The sequence below is a fragment of the Scyliorhinus canicula genome, chromosome 8 (genome assembly GCF_902713615.1).
Source record: "Scyliorhinus canicula chromosome 8, sScyCan1.1, whole genome shotgun sequence".
In the NCBI taxonomy this organism is placed as follows: Eukaryota; Metazoa; Chordata; class Chondrichthyes; order Carcharhiniformes; family Scyliorhinidae; genus Scyliorhinus; species Scyliorhinus canicula.
The window spans coordinates 129,262,113-129,280,297 of NC_052153.1; the positions used below are offsets into that span (position 1 = coordinate 129,262,113).

At 43.4% G+C, this 18,185-nt stretch overlaps 1 protein-coding gene across 1 annotated transcript in view; it reads left to right on the forward strand.

The window, feature by feature from the left end:
- Nucleotides 1-5,598: 5,598 nt before the first annotated feature.
- Nucleotides 5,599-18,185, forward strand: part of ell2 (elongation factor for RNA polymerase II 2) — a 213,132-nt gene continuing 200,545 nt past the window's right edge. Inside the window, 1 exon segment of the mRNA XM_038805237.1 lies at nucleotides 5,599-5,886. Within this exon segment, the coding sequence (XP_038661165.1) occupies nucleotides 5,755-5,886 (132 nt within the window). The 5' untranslated portion in view covers nucleotides 5,599-5,754.

Consider the following 18,185-nt stretch of genomic DNA (forward strand, 5'->3'; position numbering starts at 1 on the left):
GACTCTCAACTCGGAGGGACTTGCCTAGCAGCTGCACCAACAAGTAAGTGTCCAGTCAGCGCACGCTACGAGATAGGCGCTCCTAACCATTAGTCCACACCAGCTGGAAGCCTACAGACTCAGGATCGAACGAGAGGCCAATTGTTCCCCTGACCTAGTGGGTCCCTTTTCCAAAGCTAAGTATTGGCCTGTTAGTGTTAGAAATAGCCTAGTGAGTAGTATTTTATGCATGAGTAGCGATTGACTGTGTATATATAATAAATGTGTTTTGATTTGAAACTTACTAACTGGTGTATTGAGTTATTGATCAGCACTTGAACTTGAACCTCGTGGTGGTATCATAAAGATACCTGGCGACTCTAGAGCAAGGTGATTAAACAGAGCAAATTAAGTGTAAAGCACACTTAGCAACATTTAGCAACAATAGGATAGATGCGGGCAGGTTGTTTCCACTGGTGGGTGAAAGCAGAACTAGGGAGCATAGCCTCAAAATAAGGGGAAGTAGATTTAGGACTGAGTTTAGGAAGAACTTCTTCACCCAAAGAGTTATGAATCTATGGAATTCCTTGCCCAGTGAAGCAGCAGAGGCTCCTTCATTAAATGTTTTAAAGATAAATATAGATAGTTTTTTGAAGAATAAAGGGATTAAGGGTTATGGTGTTCGGGCCGGAAAGTGGAGCTGAGTCCACAAAAGATCAGCCATGATCTCATTGAATGGCAGAGCAGGCTCAAGGGGCCAGATGGCCTACTCCTGCTCCTAGTTCTTATGTTCTTATGCACTAGCACACCCACGTCTCTCTGCACAGCAGCATGTTTTAATATTTTGCCATTTAAATAATAATATGTACAGCTGCAGTAAGACATCCTTGCTCTTGTACTCAAGTCTCTTGCAATGAAGGCCAACATTCCATGCCTTCCTAACTCCTGGCTGCACCTGCATGCTTGCTTTCAGTGCCTAGTGTACCCAGACATCTAGGTCCCTTTGGACATGAACATTTCCCAATCTATCACCATTAAAGTAATAATCTGCCATCCTGTTTCAATGTCCAAAGTGGATAGTTTCATGTTCATCTACACTATACTGCATCTGCTATGCATTTGCCCACTCGCAAAATTTGCCTAAATTACCTTGAAGCTTCCTAACATCTTCCTCATCACTCACATTCCAATCAAGTTTTCAGGTAATCAGAAAATTTGGAAATATTACTTTTGGTTCCCTCATCCACATGAGTAATGAATACTGAGAAAAGCTGGCACACAAACACACATCTGTGTGGGTCCTCATTAATCCCTGACTGTCTGCTATCCAATTCTCAATCCATACTGTGATGAAAGTAAGAAATTGTCATATATTTTTAGTAGTAATGTTATTAAAATCTGGGTTAAGCTGCACACAGACATTATGACAGCTGGCGTTGTGATTGCGGTGTCATAAACGTGAGGGAATCATTGATTTGCAGGGGAATTGTTCTGCCAACAGATCTTGAAAACCATTTACTTGTTTACAGATAGCTAGTTAATGGGATATTGTTTAGGCTTGAACGACGGATGGGGTGTGCCTAATTTATGAGGGGTATTGTGTTTGGTCCTGGATAAACAAGTCAAGGGACATTTTTTAAGAAGTGGTAAAAGAATGCCTTATGCTTTGGGTACAGGTGATGTAGTTAATGGGAGGAGTCAGGTTTTCTGAAAAAGCAGTTGGTCCTAGAACTCTCATCAGAACGGTGGTGTTTCAATTTGGTCTTGAAAGGTTCTCTCTTCAAAGATTCCGTACAGAGAAAAGCAAGTAGAAATTTGGTTGTTAACTTTATTCATAAGTGGTATTTGAAATATATAGCTTTGCCTAATTGGAATATAGTGGTAGGTTTAGGAAGTAAATCAAGGTTATCTCTTTTCTTGAGAACGGTTACAACTGGTAACTGTATGGGCCGCACAGTAACCCAATGGTTAGCACTGTTGCTTCACAGCATCAGGGCACCAGGTTCGATTCCCGGTTTGGGTCACTGTGTGGAATCTGCACGTACTCTCCGTGTCTGCGTGGGTTTCCTCTGGGTGATCCGGTTTCCTCCCATAAGTCCCAAAAGATGTGCTGTTAGGTAATTTGGACATTCTGAATTCTCACTCAGTATACCCGAACAGGCACTGGAAGGTGGCGTTGAGGGGATTTTTACAGTAACTTAATTGCAGTGTTAATGTAAGCCTATTTGTGACAGTAATAAAGATTATTGTTAAAGTTATTTGCTTAAATTATAATTTATTTTAACATCGGAAATACCTCTGGCTTGTTTGTAATAAAAATGTCATTAAAGTTTGAACATTTTACACAAAATTACTAAAATACAAACAACAACCCTTAACCAGGCACAAACAACTAAACCCCCCAAAACAACCCTCCAACCAAAGAAACAAGACACTCCCTGTGTATTCATCCCTCACCCTCTTTTTATATCCCCCAGCACCCTTTAACAGCCAACAGTGACCAACTCTCTGAAATACAATATACACAGCCACCATCTCCGGTAGAACCCTTCAATTGACCTGCTCACGGTGTATTTGACCATCCTGAGGTGAAAAAATGTCATCAAATCGCCTAACCACACTGAAGCCATCGCCGCGGCATTGCTAGCCTCCAACCCAGCAGGATCAACCTTCGCGCCATCAATAAGGCAAAGGCAAGGACATACGCCCCTGCACCTGTTCACAGCTCCGGCATTTCTGGAACTCCAAAAACAGACACCAAAGCTCCAGCCCAATAGTTAAGATCGCCGACATGTGTTTAAAAATTGACCTCCAAAAATCCCCCAATTTGGAACAGGACCAGAACTTGTGTGTGTGGTGAGTGGACAGGGCTCACACCTATCTTCCAATCCCTCAAAAAACAAAACGACTCATCCTAGCCTTAGTAAGGTGTGCTCAAAAAACTTCCTTGAGCTGTATCCGGCTCAGTTTCGCACACAATGACTGGCGTTCACCCTCCGCAGCGCCTCACTCCATACCTCCTCCTCCAGTATTGGCTCCAATTCCTCCACCTATTTAGCGTTTACCTCTTCAACCAAACCCAACTCTTCCCTTACTTTTTCACATACTGGATGTGCTTCCCTTCTCTGATCCCGAACAGGAGAGAAACCTCTCCAATAAAGATGGTGGCGGCACCACCCAGAAAGTCCTTGACCATCTCTTCAGAAAGCTCCATGGAGGTATCTAAACCCAAGGCTTTTTGATGGCTCAGCAGCATTAATAAATTATATACTTAGATTTAGATGATCCCACATGTAAAGAGATGCATGAGGCAGACAAAGCATATGCTCACATATTTTCTGAAGCTAGTATAAATTATTGTTTTATTCTTTTATGTGATGTGGGTATCATTGGCTAGTCCGGCATTTGTTGTCCATCCCTAATTGCCCTTGAACTGTGTTTCTTGCTGGGTCATCTCAGAGGGCAGTTGAGAGTCAATCACATTGCTTTGGATTTGGAATCACATGTAGGCCAGACCAGATAAGGATGGCAGAGTTCCTTTCCAAAGGACATCAGTGAGGAGGTCAGATGCATGTTTACAAAATAAAATGGTAGTTTCATAGTAAATTCCAGATTTATTAATTGATTTAAATTCCACCAGCTGCTAAGATAGGATTTGAATCCATGTCCACTGAGTATTTGCCTGGGTTCCTAGATTACCAGTCTGGTCGCTTTACCACTACACCACATTATTGACCTCTAAATTATTTTGAAGTCTGTTACTTTGTTCCTTTTCCCCTCTTGTCTAGGAGGTTGTTCACTGGTGTCGCACGATTTCTGTATGAAATAGGACAGGGACTTTTTTTCAAGATTTTGATATGTTGTTTGTTCAATCTGATAGTTGGAGATATGCAAAATAAAATTGGGGTGAATAAAACAATGCAAGTCCTAGGGTACTTTCCATATAGTGGGTGATTAAAGAAAGTTGTCGAATGATCGAAAAAGATTTTGAAGAGATGTCCAAAGAAAATGTTCAAGGTTTTGGAGGGAGCTTCAAAGGGTGGTGACAAAATAACAGAAATTTCTGTGAGCAGGGCCAGGACTTTCCTCGGAGCTGTTCCTGTTTTGCCACGATAACTTAGCCTGACGTGTAGCGATACGTAAACGGAGTTTCCGTTTTATTTCCCGCAATGTTGCAGTGGCGAAACGTCAGCAATTCGCAGGAAATTCCCTGGTTAAGTGAGAAAGCCAGCGTAGCAAATACATATACCGAGAGCGAGAAATGGAAAGCCATTGATTGGATCATAGGGTTGGTGATGTTTGCAGAGAAAGGATAGATAAGTCTGTGGAAGGTTTTGTAAATCAATTTGCCAGCTGATGCAGTTAGGGAGCTAGTGATTATATGGCGAGGGGTTAACAAGACGATTGTGGATGGTAGACTTTTGAACAACTTGAAATTGCCGTAGGGATGCGTTTGAGAGATTAATAATCCAATTTATAAAACTGTAATTTTTTTCTTCACCACTGAAAGTATAAAGTCAATCTCCATGGCTTTCTTTCCTGTACGAAATTGCATCGTAAGTATGCTAGGTCTGATTTTGCGCCAATCCAAATGGCCTGTAGCTAACTTCGACCATTTTTGAGTGGTCAACTCTTGTAAACTCTTTCATGGAGATGCTCACTTGTGCTTGCGAGCTCACAACTGCACGGACAGGATATTCTCATCTGCTGCAGGAGACCGCTGTGTGCAGCAACTTTCTCAGCTAATCAATCACCCGTAATGGCTCATTTTTCTGATCCCGAATTATGGATCCACACGATCTCCAACATGCAAACGTAGTTCTCAAAACCTGTCTCAACCGCCCCCAGCACCTTCGTGCTGTCAGACTTGCTCGGCAGCAGATACTGGATAAGCTATCATTTCCTTAAGTGAAAAATAAGGGAAATCATAGCTATTGATTTCAGCAACCCTCTCCAACTAATGTCCCTTTTACCACCAACTACACCTCCTTCCAAGGCATCACATAAACCCTCACTATCCTGAGAAGTGATCATTATTTATACTATACACAAGTGCAAAGTGAGAATCTGTTTTGTCTAAAATGAGAAGTTATCATGGCATAAAAATGGAAATACTCAGCGGGTAAGGTAGCACCTCCGGAGAGGAAAAACAGAATTAAAGTGCTCAAACGCTGCAAGTTGAGCAGCGGTGTCCCTGTATAATTTTCTCACGGGTTGCGAACAGCTGTGACGTTTCCCTTAATTTACATATTTACGCAGATTACTCTGTACGTCTGATGATTGACATAGTTTTGTCAATTGAGTCCATGGAGTGCGTCCACTGCAGGTCAGTGGCCAATCACCGCCGTGGGGGTGGGGGTGGGGGAGGGGAAGGAGAGCGGAGCCGACCCGAGTCGCCTCGGGGCGAAAGCGTGACGTCAGACGTCCCAGCCATTCAGTCCCGCCCCGAGCTTCAGAAAGCCGCCAATCAAAAGCTGCTCGTTTCTCTATTGGGCCTAGCGAGGAAGATGGACGTTCCGTTTGACCAATCAGAGCACAGAGACCGCCACCGGGCCATGTTTGCTGCTGGAATCAGCTCGGCCAATCACAGAGTGCGGGAGGCGGCGAGTTGGGCGGGATGCGGCCGTGCAAAGAAGTTGGGTGGCAGCCGCTGGGCTGGCAGTTATCTCCTCGGTCGCTCTGCTGGTTTGTTGCTCCAGAGGCCGGGGAGGAACGGGAGGGGGGACGTGGACGATGAAGGGGGCATCAAACTGATGTCGGAGGGGCCAATCCAAGATGGCGGCGCTCACCGAGGATCAGCGTTATGGACTGTCGTGTGGGAAAGCGAACCCCGGCAAAATCACCGTCTTTCACGTTAAGTTGACAGAGACAGCCTTCCGAGCGCTGGAAGCCTTTCAAATTTCAAAGGTGGGGTGGGGGAAGATTTATCATATATGCATTATTTCAACTTTTTATTAACGGGAGCAGTCGTAGTGACTGAGCTCCGATGTCGACAGTAAGAAGGGGAAGGGGAGGGGAGGGGGTGAAAGATATGGACCTTTAAAAAAACACCATGAACAGTTCACTGTTTAATGAATCCAGCTCTTTCAATCAAAATGACCCCCTCCCCAACTCCACGTCTTAAAAGCTCCAAGTCATTCTCTCTCAGCTTTCTCCTCTACCGTCGGTATTTTTTTACCTTTGGCTAATGAAGTGCAAAAAGAAAGTGACGGTTTTGTTGATCGAATTAAGGGTTCTTCTCCTTTCTCTCCCCCCCCCCCCCCCCCCCCCCCCCGTACTCAAAGCTCCCGATCCACAGCCAACATAACTTGACGAGCTTGATTTTCCCTTGACTGGAGCAGGTCTTCGATGTCGCTGTCACCAATTGCTGTTGCCATTTATTTCATCACAGATGTTCAATCTGTTTAATTTCCATAGCAGCAAATCTATCTAGTCCGTGTGAAGTTTGGTGTTGGATGTGTTGGTTTGACATTGAAATATTTTCTACTTGTAATCGAAATAATAAACTTCGTTGTTGGAATAGTTTTGCGTGGCTGTAGCAGGTTCTCTTTAACAGCATAAGCGAACGGAGAGACACTGAGTACGTGATGTGTGTCGGGAAGCGATTAGACAAGGCTGATTAAGTTCTGCAGTAACCATTTCACTCAAGAGACACATCGTATTTGCATACCAGCATATCTATCATGCAGCCATTAGAAAGAACTTGAATCGCGATGACTAACTGGTGTCAAATTAGTCACTTTTGGTGTCAAATTAGTCACTTTTGGAATTATAAGTTCAAATTTTAGACTTTGGATATTGATATATATATAGGAATTTTAGGCACATAGATTTTAAACCCGAAATGTACTTGCTGAGCGCTATTGGAGAATGAGGACTCGACATTAGCAGTAGCCAGCCTGGCAGGCTAATTGAATTTAGGCAAATACACAGACTTCAGCCAAAAATAATAGACCCCCCTTTCAGCAGTCTCCCCGAATAATTCGTGTTGTATATTCCTACAGTCTGGTAATTGTTATATTCGACAATGGGCATTTTTCTTTTGCTTTTCATTTTTTTGGCTTTGGACTTTAATTTTCTTTTTCGGGGGCGGGCATATTGCAGTCGTATTGATTTACGTAGGTTGCATTGACACGGAGAGCAAACGTGGCTTGGTCGAAATATATAAATCGTGTTGTAAAAGTAGCCAGTTTCTGGAACGATTTTTATCATGTATAATTTCATGAATAATTTATGAAAAAGCATCCAAGCATCTATTATTGCGTTGACTGCTAAACCTGCCCAGACGTCGGGCAGCCCTGGAGTTAGCAATTACAGCCCAAACCATTTATAAACGGTTTACGTCAAATCATCGAGCCATGTCTTTAATTCAAAAAAAAAACTTTCTTTGGTTCCTGCACAGGGGTCCTTTAAAGTATTGTTCAGCTTTTATTTGTAAAATCTTCATTTCTAAAAGTGAAACTGAATATTTATTTGAGACTTCAAGGAGCGAAGAAAAAGAGCTTGTGTGTTATTTTGTAACAGACTAACAAACACTTAACAGCTCGGGTATATATGAAAGTCGATTCAATACTTTTGTAATGTGTATTTCAGCCATATGTGTGTATTGCCTCTTTTTTTGTGTGTGGTTGGGTTGTGAAGGGAGTTGTGCTGTCTCTTTTCTGTCGTGTCAGCAAACTCGATCCAACTGCTGTGCCGTCGCAGCAACTACTCGAATCCGTTTCTTGCAGGTCAATTCTGTTGACAACGTCAGTAATTTGCTGATTTTTTTTTTGTAAGGTGCTCCAATAAAACTAGCATTTTAAACCCTGGTGATAAAAGTATGAAGAAAGGCGTACTTTATTAAATAGAACTGCAAATTTCCTGGCAAAATCTCTGTACAAGTGTTTTCAGTTTACTTGTCTGTCTAAAAAATTCAAACAATATTTATCTGTTTGAGATATATTATGTTTAAATCCCTATCCTTCAATATTGAAAGAGCAGTCAGGGATTTTAGATCACTCCACACCTTTCTGTGCCAGCTGGTATCACCTGTGCTTGTGTAGAGCAGATTGATCTAAAACTTTTAGTCTTAAGTACTTCGGTATTTGTGTGGTGAGCTCCCTGATTAGAAACTTTTCAATCAGAATTGATTTACATTTGAACAACAGACAATTTATAAATGTGCTTTAATTGAGCATAATTTCCAGTTCTGTGTATGGCTTCGATGTCATAGAGACAATAGTCTTCTCAACCTTCCAATGGTTGCTTGGGAAAATTCTGGAGTATCCCATAACTACTTCATGGCTAAAGGGAAAAATCCCTTCTCCCCCTTTCTAGAGTTTTTTTGCAGAGCTATATCCTGTTAATGCAATTTAAGATGTGTGTGGCTAGACAGTAAGCATGCAGGGCATTGTGGGCAAGCCTGATTTTGCTACCAACAACTGTAAACATGCACTTTCCAGTGGAGATCAGACCTGCATATTTCTTTCCCCCAGTTTCAGTTGCATCCCTTTCATGTCCAGGGATATTGAAGTCAGTTGTTAAAATCATCTGACTGTACTTGGTGACATCACCTATCCCTGCTCCTGCCTCAACTCCTCTGCTGAAGCACTCACCCATAACTTAATCATCTCAAGAGAGCCATGACTATTCCAGTGTTATGGTGACGAGCTTCCCACCTGATATGATCCATAAACTTAAGATCATCCAAAATTCTGTCCATATCCCAACTTGCACCAAGTCCTCTTCACCCATCATTACCCCTATGCTCACTGACCCACACTGGCTCCCAGTCCATCAACATGAATTTATAGTTCTCATCCTTGGTTTCAACTCCCTCTGTGACCTTTCTCTTCTTTGTCTTTGTTACCTGTTCCAGCCCTACAGCCATTCAAGATGACTATGCTTCTTGAATTCTGGGCTTTTGGCTCTGCTAAATTGCCCTTGGTCTCCAAAAAGGTTAAGTGGGGTTACAGGGATAAGGTGGAGGTGCGGGCATGTGTGGGGTGCCCTTTCCAAGGGCCAGTGCAGACTCGATGGTCTGAATGGCCTCCTTCAGCATTGTAAATTCTATGATTCTATAAGAGGAGCAGTTGAGGACTCTGGGTCTGTACTCAATGGAGTTCAAGATGAGGGGGATCTCATTGAAACTTACAGATAACAGAGAGGCCGAGATAGAATAAACTGGGTGTGGGTGTTTCCACTAGTAGGAGAAACTAGAACCCAAGGGCAACAGCCTCAGATTAATGGATGATTCTTTAAAACTGAGATGAGGAGGAATTTCTTCAGCCAGAGGGTAGTGAATCTGTGGAACTCATTGCCGCAGAAGGCTGTGAAGGCCAAATGCGTGTCTTTAAGGCAGAGATAGATAGGTCTTGATTAATAAGGGTATCAGGGTTCTGTGGAGAAGGCAGGAGAATGGGATGAGAAACAATTTAGCCATGATTGAATGGTGGAGCAGACTCGATGGGCCAAATGGCCTAATTCTGCTCCTATGTCTTATGGTCTTGTATCTTCTTATTGGCTCAGCATCACGTTTTGTTACATAATGCTTTTGTGAAGCCGCTTGGAATACTTAACAACATTAAAGCTACTACCACCAGAATATTGGAAGAGCTTTCACTTTTTTAATGTCATATTGCAAAGTTCTATACTTTGTTTGTGCACAGTTGCTATTCTACAGCCAATAATGGGATAGATCTAATTTTGGGAACTATTTTCCTATCCATTTATTTGGTTTCTGTGTTGCTATTGGGGATAGTGTGTGAAAGAGGCTGAAGACCAGCCTTGATCTTGTTTTTAAAAAAAATTTGAGTACCCAATTCTCTTTTTTTCCAATTAAGGGACAATTTAGCATGACCAATTCCCTTACTAGGCACATCTTTTTGGGTTTTGGGGGTGAGACTCGGGAAAATGTGCAAACTCCACACACTGTGACCCAGAGCCAGGATCAAATGCTCACCACTGTGCCACCGTGCTGCCCAGGCATGATCTAGTTGAGGAGTGGAGCAGGCTTGAGGTGTCAAATGACTGACTCCTGCTTCTATATCCTTCTGTTCACAAGACATAGGAACAGGGGATAATTTGTCCAATAGGTATAAGATGGTCGAATGATTAACTTGAACCAATAGCCTAATGATTGAAAACTATTGCTCTACCACAAATGAGAATAGTGTTGATGTGGAGATGCGGCGTTGGACTGGGGTGAGCACAGTAAGAAAGTCTTACAACACCAGGTTAAAGTCCAACATGTTTGTTTCAAACACTAGCTTTAGGAGCACTGCTCCTTCCTCAGGTGAATCGAGGAAGGAGCAGTGCTCTGAAAGCTAGTGTTTGAAACAAACATGTTGGACTTTAACCTAGTGTTGTAAGACTTCTTACTGAGAATAGTGTTAAAATTAAATGGGTCAAATAACCTGCACCTTTGCTCAGCATTCTGTAATTCCATTCTATGAATCAAGGAATCTGACCAATACGAGAACACAAGATGAGAACAATAGTAGACCATACGGCCTGCCGAGCCTGCTTTGTCATTCAGTACAACCGTGGCTAATCTTGGGCTTTACTCCACAAATAAAGTCAATGATGGAGCATCACAACCTTCTGGTTCAAAGAATTCCAAAGAATCGCAACTCTTCTGAGTGAAGAAATTTCTCCATGTTGCAGTCCTAAATGATCAATGTCTCACCCTGACCCTGTGCCTGTGTTCCAGGTTCCCCAAGAGAAACAACGGCTTAATGTCTGTACTTACAAGCGCCTTCAGAATCTTGTGTGTTTTCAGTTAGATCATCTCTCATTGGTCTTTGGTCTAAACTCCAAAGAATATAAACCCAGATTAAGCCCCCTCATTCCAGGGACCAATCTGGTGAGCTGTTGCTGAACTGCTTCCAATCTGAGTATATCCTTTTTAAATCTGGAGACCAAAACTGCACAATTATTCTGGGTGTAGTCTTGCCAAAGCCCCATACAACTGCAGCATGATTTCTTTATTTTTATTTACTGTTCTTTATACTTTTCAAGAAGTCAAAAGACTGCCTCCTGTGCCTAATTCCTATGTTTATATATTTATACTCCAATCCTCTCGCAATAAAGGCCAATGTGCAATTTGCCTTCCTAATTGCTTGCTATCTTTGCATGTTAACTTTTGAGTTGAGTCCCTAGATGAGCACATCCAAGTCTGTCTGATTGTCAACATTTAAAAATAAATTTCTCTTCATGCGACCATAGTGAATAATGGAATATAGTTACCAACAAGGGGTGGCATGGTAGGAAACTGATGAGCATTGTTGCTTCACAGCGCCAGGTACCCGGGTTCGATTCCTACTTGGGTCACTGTCTGTGCTGAGTCTGCATGGGTTTCCTCTGGGTGTTCCTGTTTCCTTCCACAAGTCCAGAACGACGTGCTTTTTAGGTGTATTGGACAGTCTGAATTCTCCCTCGGTGTACCCAAACAGTCGTCTGCGCATTTTGTGACGATTAGGTGATTATCACCAGTAGCTTCATTGCAGCGTTAATGTAAGCCTACTTGTAACACTAATAAAATATTATTATATTATGTATACATCCAAATTGGTGCAGGATGAGTACTAGCTTTATTTATCATATGCCCAATGTTTTTCATGTATGGAATGATCTACCTGACCTGTATGCAGAACAATACTTTTCACTGTACCTCTGTACATGTGCCCAATGTTTTCCATGTATGGCACAATCTGCCTGGACTGTATACAGAACAATACTTTTCACTGTATCTCGGTACACGTGACAAATCTAAAGTAAGTTACCCACTCTAATTCTATTTTGCCCAGTTTCCAGGGGCTGGTTTAGCACAATGGGCTAAACAGCTGGCTTGTAATGCACAACAGTGCCAGCAGTGCGGGTTCAATTCCCGTACCGGCCTCCCCGAACAGGCACCAGAATGTGGCGACTACGGGCTTTTCACAGTAACTTCATTGAAGCCTACTTGTGACAATAAGCTATTATTATTATAGATCTATGTTGCAAAATGGCGAGTTTTCCTTACAGATGACAGTGCAGCAAAATATATGCAAATATAAAAAAAACTTGATACAATTTGACCCTTAGTTTTGGAAAGTAGTCATATTAACTTCATTTTTGGATGTTATGCTAGTATCCAAATACTTTGACTCTGGCATCATATTGATTTGATATTTAAAGGTGGCATTCAATTTAGGAAAGTTGTTAAAAATGCCTGTAAAACATTGTTTTCACTTTCAAATTCTGATTTCAGTTGTATTAATTCATAAAATCAGAGAATCCCTACAGTGCAGAAGGAGGCCATTCGGCCCATCAAGTCTGCACCGCCTATTCAAAAGACTACCTTACACAGACCCAATCCCTACCCTATCGCTGTAACCCAACCTAACCTTTGGATATTTACGGGCAATTTAACATGGCCAATCCACCTAACCTGCACATCTTTGGATTGTGGGAGAAAACCGGAGCACCCGAGCACCCGGAGGAAACCCACACAGTCACCTGAGGTCGGAATCAAAGCTGGGTCCCTGGCGCTGTGTGGCAGCAGTGACAAGTGATCAATGACAACTAAGTAAAAGTGAAGACAGTGGTAACAAATTTTTAAGCCTTGGCGAGGGTGGAAGAAATACTACAATTACAGTGGGTAGCATGGTGGTTAGCATAAATGCTTCACAGCTCCAGGGTCCCAGGTTCGATTCCCGGCTGGGTCACTGTCTGTGCGGAGTCTACACGTCCTCCCCGTGTGTGCGTGGGTTTCCTCCGGGTGCTCCGGTTTCCTCCCACAGTCCAAAGATGTGCGGGTTAGGTGGATTGGCCATGCTAAATTGCCCGTAGTGTCCTAAAAAGTAAGGTTAAGGGGGGGGGGGGGGGGGGGGGGGGGGGGGCGGGTTGTTGGGTTACGGGTATCGGGTGGATACGTGGGTTTGACTAGGGTGATCATTGCTCGGCACAACATCGAGGGCCGAAGGGCCTGTTCTGTGCTGTACTGTTCTATGTTCTAATTATTTTCGAAGTTTTTTTTTGATGCTCTAGCCCCTCTTGTACAATATTTAATCCATCACATTTTTCCTTCTCTTTAGCTCTGAAGAAGAGTCATGTGGACCTGAAACGTTAACTCTTTCTCACTCCACAGATGCTGTCAGATGTACTGAGGTTTTTCAAACATTTTTTTGTTTTTTCTTTCCGATTTGCAGCATTTTGCTTTTACGTTAAAAATGTATGCCTGTTTGAAAATACATCAGTTCCAGGTGTAGTCTGTTCGCAAATGCAGGGTACAGGGTAACTTGCATTTTGATGTGTATTAAGTGTGTCAAAATAAAATCCACCCTCTCTAAAGCGTAGTATTTTAAAGGATCTTTTGGGCAGATTTAAAAAAAGTTGTTACTATTATCTTCACTTTTACACTTCTGCCACAATTAACACAACTGAAATCTGAATTTGGAAGGGAAACCAAATTGCATAAAACAACAATTATAAGCCAGTTTACTGGAATAAACTCAATTACTGAAGCAAGGATCATTGAAGTTGATATATATTGCCTCCTTTTTAAATCTTTGTTTAGTATAGAGAAATAAGTTGAAGAAAACCATAGGCAAATTTGGGGGAGGGGGGAATCCTTTTTTAATATTTTGATTTTAAATATTGTCAAAATTTAAACAGGGGAATTAAAGATGCTGCAGCCTAAGCTTAGTGACGGCCCACAATTATTTGTGCAGTTGACAGATGAAGCTTTTACGAAGCTCAGCACCAGACTGTCCTCGCAGAAAGAATTTCTAAAATTGGAGAACTTATGTTTATTGCTGCCTGCCATTATTAATGCACAATAATTATTGGGGTTTAGGCACTGGGGGAAAAGCTGCAATCGTAGTAAACGGTTTCTTGATGTGTGACTTGAGCAACTTTAACCTTGGTTTTAAGTGGCTTGTCACCGTGCTCCAAGGTTCCAGGTTCGATTCCCAACTTGGGTCACTGTCTGTGTGGAGTCTGCATGTTCTCCCTGTGTCTACGTGAGTTTCCTCCGGGTGTCTGGTTTCCTCCCACAGTCTAAAGATGTGCAGGTTAGGTGGATTGCCATGCTAAATTGCCCCTTGGTGTCCAAAAAGGTTAGATAGGGTTACGGGGATAGGGTGGAGGTGTGGGCTTGAGTCGGGTGCTTTTTACAAGGGCTGGTGCAGACTGGATGGGCCGAATGGCCTCCTTCTGCACTGTAAATTTTATGATTCTATAAAATCTAAACCTCTGGACTAATTTTTGAGAATAATTCAAACTAACATTTCAGGAGGGCTTTTTTTTCTTAAAGCAGGCAGAAATTTGTCACCATCTATTATAAAATATGGGAAACGGATGAAATAATTAAAAGAAAAAACAAACATTTTTTTATTGAGGCATTTTAAATATATACATAATTACAAAAATACAAAAGCCAACCACGGTAACGGGTAACAACCACCCCCAGCAACAACCCCCACTCATCTCGCTGCCACCTCTGCACCCACCTGGGCTCAATACTCTTTAAAGAAGTCGATAAACAGCTTGCACCTCAAGGTGAACCCCTCCTCCACCGCTCAAATGGCGAACTTAATTTTTTCCAAATGCTGGAACTCTGCCAAATTGCTCACCCATATTCCTGCCTTTGGTGGCTCAGAGTCCTGCTAACACGGCAAAATCCACCTCCGGTCTATCTGGGAGGCAAAGTCCAAGATGTCGGCCTCTCTCCCCACCTGTACTCCCGGATCCTCCAACACTCTAAATATCACCACCTATGGACTCTGAGTTACCTCTACCCCCAAAATCTTTGTCATTACATCTGAAAATCCCTTCCAAAACTCCCTCAACCTCTGACATGTCCAAAACGTATGTACGTGGTTCATTGGCCCCCCCCTGCACACCGTCCACACCTGTCCTCCAGCCCCCCAAAAGAACCGACTCATCCTGGACACCGTCATGTGGGCTCCATTCACCACCTTAAATTGGATAACACACGACAAGGATGTATTCACCCTCTGCCGCGCCTCCCTCCACACTCGGACCTCTTTCCCTCCGCAACGCCACTTTCCACTTACATCTGACCACCTCCATTGGAGCACACTCCATCACCTCCCCATACATGTCCGCAACCTTGCCATCCCCAATTTCGTCCGTGGACAGAAGCTTATCCTGCAGCAATGGGGGCGTTAGTGTCAGAAAGGTAGGCACCTCCTTCCTAATAACGTCCCTCACCTGCAGATACCTGAATCTATTCCCCTCTGGTAACTGTGAAATCTCCTTGAGCTGTTCCAGGTCTGCAAAATGTTCTCCCAAGAACAAATCCCTGAAGTACTGTGTCCTCACCTGCCACCTCTGAAACCTTGTATTCAACCCCGTTGGCGCAAACCTATGATTGTTGCAAAACGGAGCCCACACCAACATGCTTTCCAATCTGAAGTGCTGTTGACACTAGATCCAAACCATCAGTGCTGGTACTGAACCAGCGAGAATGGAAGGGGTGCACTCAACTGTCACCTTGCTCGAATCCAGTGGGGGAATGAAGTGATGAGGCAGTTTTTGGATGGGTTGGAGTTCCGAGGGCTGAAGAGGCGAAGGTGCAGGGACTGGGGACTCCAATTCTGCCCCCAAACCGACTGCTCCTCCACTGCTCATTTCCGAGCCGTTGCAATGTTTGCTGCCTAGTGGTAATTCAACAAGCTTGACAATGACGGGCTGGTTTAGCACAGTGGGCTAAATAGCTGGCTTGTAATGCAGGAACAATGCCAGAGCGTGGGTTCAATTCCCATACCGACCTCCCCGAACAGGTGCCGGAATGTGGCGATCGGGGCTTTCGCAGTAACTTCATTAAAGCCTACATGTGACGATAAGTTGTTATTTATTATTATTATCATAATAATGCTAACCCCATCCCTGTCTATCCCCCTCCAAGAATATCTTCCTCACTGCATGAGCCTTCTCTGCCCATGCAAGCCTCAATCATCACATTCACATTTCTAAAAAAGGACTTGGGAACAAAGTAATCAGAACTAACCTTGTTTGTCCAAACACTTGCCTTAGGCACCTTGTACAGCAGCCAAACCCAATCCAGAAGCCCCTGCCCAAACCCGAACTGACACCACACCTCGAACAAATATGCCCATTCAACCTGATCGAACGCCTTCTCCGCATTCATTGCCGCTACCACTTCCACTTCTCGGCCCTCTGAGTGAATCACAATAATATTAAGCAGCCTCCGCCATTCGGCACCAACTGCCTCCCCTTCACGAACTCCATCTGGTCCTCTCCTATCACCCGACACGTAATCCTCTAACCGCGACGCCAGCACCTTCGCCAACAATTCGTGTCTACATTCAACTGTGAGCTTGGGTGGTCGTACGATCCATACTTCTCCGGTTTGTTGTCTTTCTTTAAAATGAGCAATTATAGAGGCATGTGACAGCATGATTGGGAACTCTCCCCTCACCATCGCCTCATTATACATCCCAGCTAGCAGGGGCCCCAGCTCCAACCCAAACTTCTTATTAAACTCACTGGGGACCAGCCCTAGGGCCTTCCCCACCTGCAATGCCCCCATGCAATCTATCACCTCCCTCAGCCCATTCGGAGTCCCCAGTCCCTGCACCTTCGCCTCTTCAGCCCTCGGGACCTCTAACCCATCCAAAAATTGCATCTTCCCTTAATTCGTGGCTCAGAGTTATACAATCTCCGATGGAAGGCCTCAAAAACCTTGGTACCACCATGTCCTTCTTATCCTTCACCCTTTCAATCTCTCTCGCCGCTGCCTGCTTCCTCTGATACGCAAGCATCTTACTCACTTTATCCCCACACTCCGAAACCGCTCCTCTGGCTCTATGCAGTTGTCCCACCTCCTTTCCAGTGAACTCCAGCCCAAACTCCACCTGGAGCCTCTGCCTCTCCTTTCGTAATGCCTCCTCAAGCACCCCCGAATATCTCCGGTCCATTCTCAGAATGCCCTCCAGCAACCTCAGTCCGCTCTCTCTCTATGCGCCTGAATCAATATAATTTCCCCTCTTTCCACTGATTTGAGTGCCTCCCGCAGCATGGAGGCAGAAACCTCTTCCGTATTATTCAGCTCCGCATAATTTCAAATGGCCACCCTCAGTGGTCGCACCCCACATTGCGACCACTGAGCCTCCCCCTGCACTACCCGCAAATCCACCCAGTGCGCTGCGTGATCAGAGACCAAAAGTGCCGAATACTTCCGATTCAACCACCCTTTCCAACCACCCTTGTCAACAACACCTCGTTTAAAACAAAGCAGTCAGTCCGGGAGTACACCGGGTGCACAAGCGAGAGAAACAAAAATTCCTTCGCCCTCAGCCTCTCGAACTGCCACGGGTCGTTTATTAACTTTTTAATCTGTTATTTTTTTAAATGTTGTTCACATGGAGCTGAGTTTTCACTTATTAAATTAGTGTCCTAAAAGAATGTGATATGAATTTTAAAAAGTTTTTTAATGCAAATTCACCATTGGCTCTTGTTAGCGACTCTAGGTTCATGAATCTAGGTTTAGCTTTTTAAAAATGTAAAATGCATTTTCAGGTGTTAAATCTAGCATTTTATAAAACATTGGTTAAATCTGGGTGCATTCATTGTATAACTATAGCATTGATGCACAGTGGTTCAGCTTTGCTTTTGCAATGACATTACAGTCTGGATCTGGATTAATAATTATCTTTATTATTGTCACAAGTAGGCTTATATTAACACTGCAATGAAGTTACGGTGAAAAGCCCCTACCCAACCTGAAACTGGAACAGAGAAATTAGACCCTCTGGAGGATGTAATCTCCTTTAATTCAATTCAGAGTCCATACAGGCCTCAACACTGAATTTACTAAAGCTTGGCTTAAATGCAAGGCCCATACTATTTTGCATAATGCAAAGCTTGTTGTGTGAAAGCATCATTTGAATACTAGCCTTCACAGTGAGAATCAGTAAATGTAGAAAATACCCTGCTGGTGTAGAATGATTTCTGTGACTGATATTCTTCACTTTGTCAGTTAATTTGCAAAGTTTCTTGCGTGGGTGGCTATTCCTGCCTTTTTGTGTCATCGCATGCTCAGAGTTATGATCCTTGGCTAATGGTGGTGAAAGGGTGAAATCTCAAGGGACAACAACTGCTTACTGATGGAGGAAGATCCTTTGGAAAGAAGACTTGTATTTCCTTTGAGCACACATGAGGAAGGAATTGGAAAACCACCTCATTCATTTATTCGT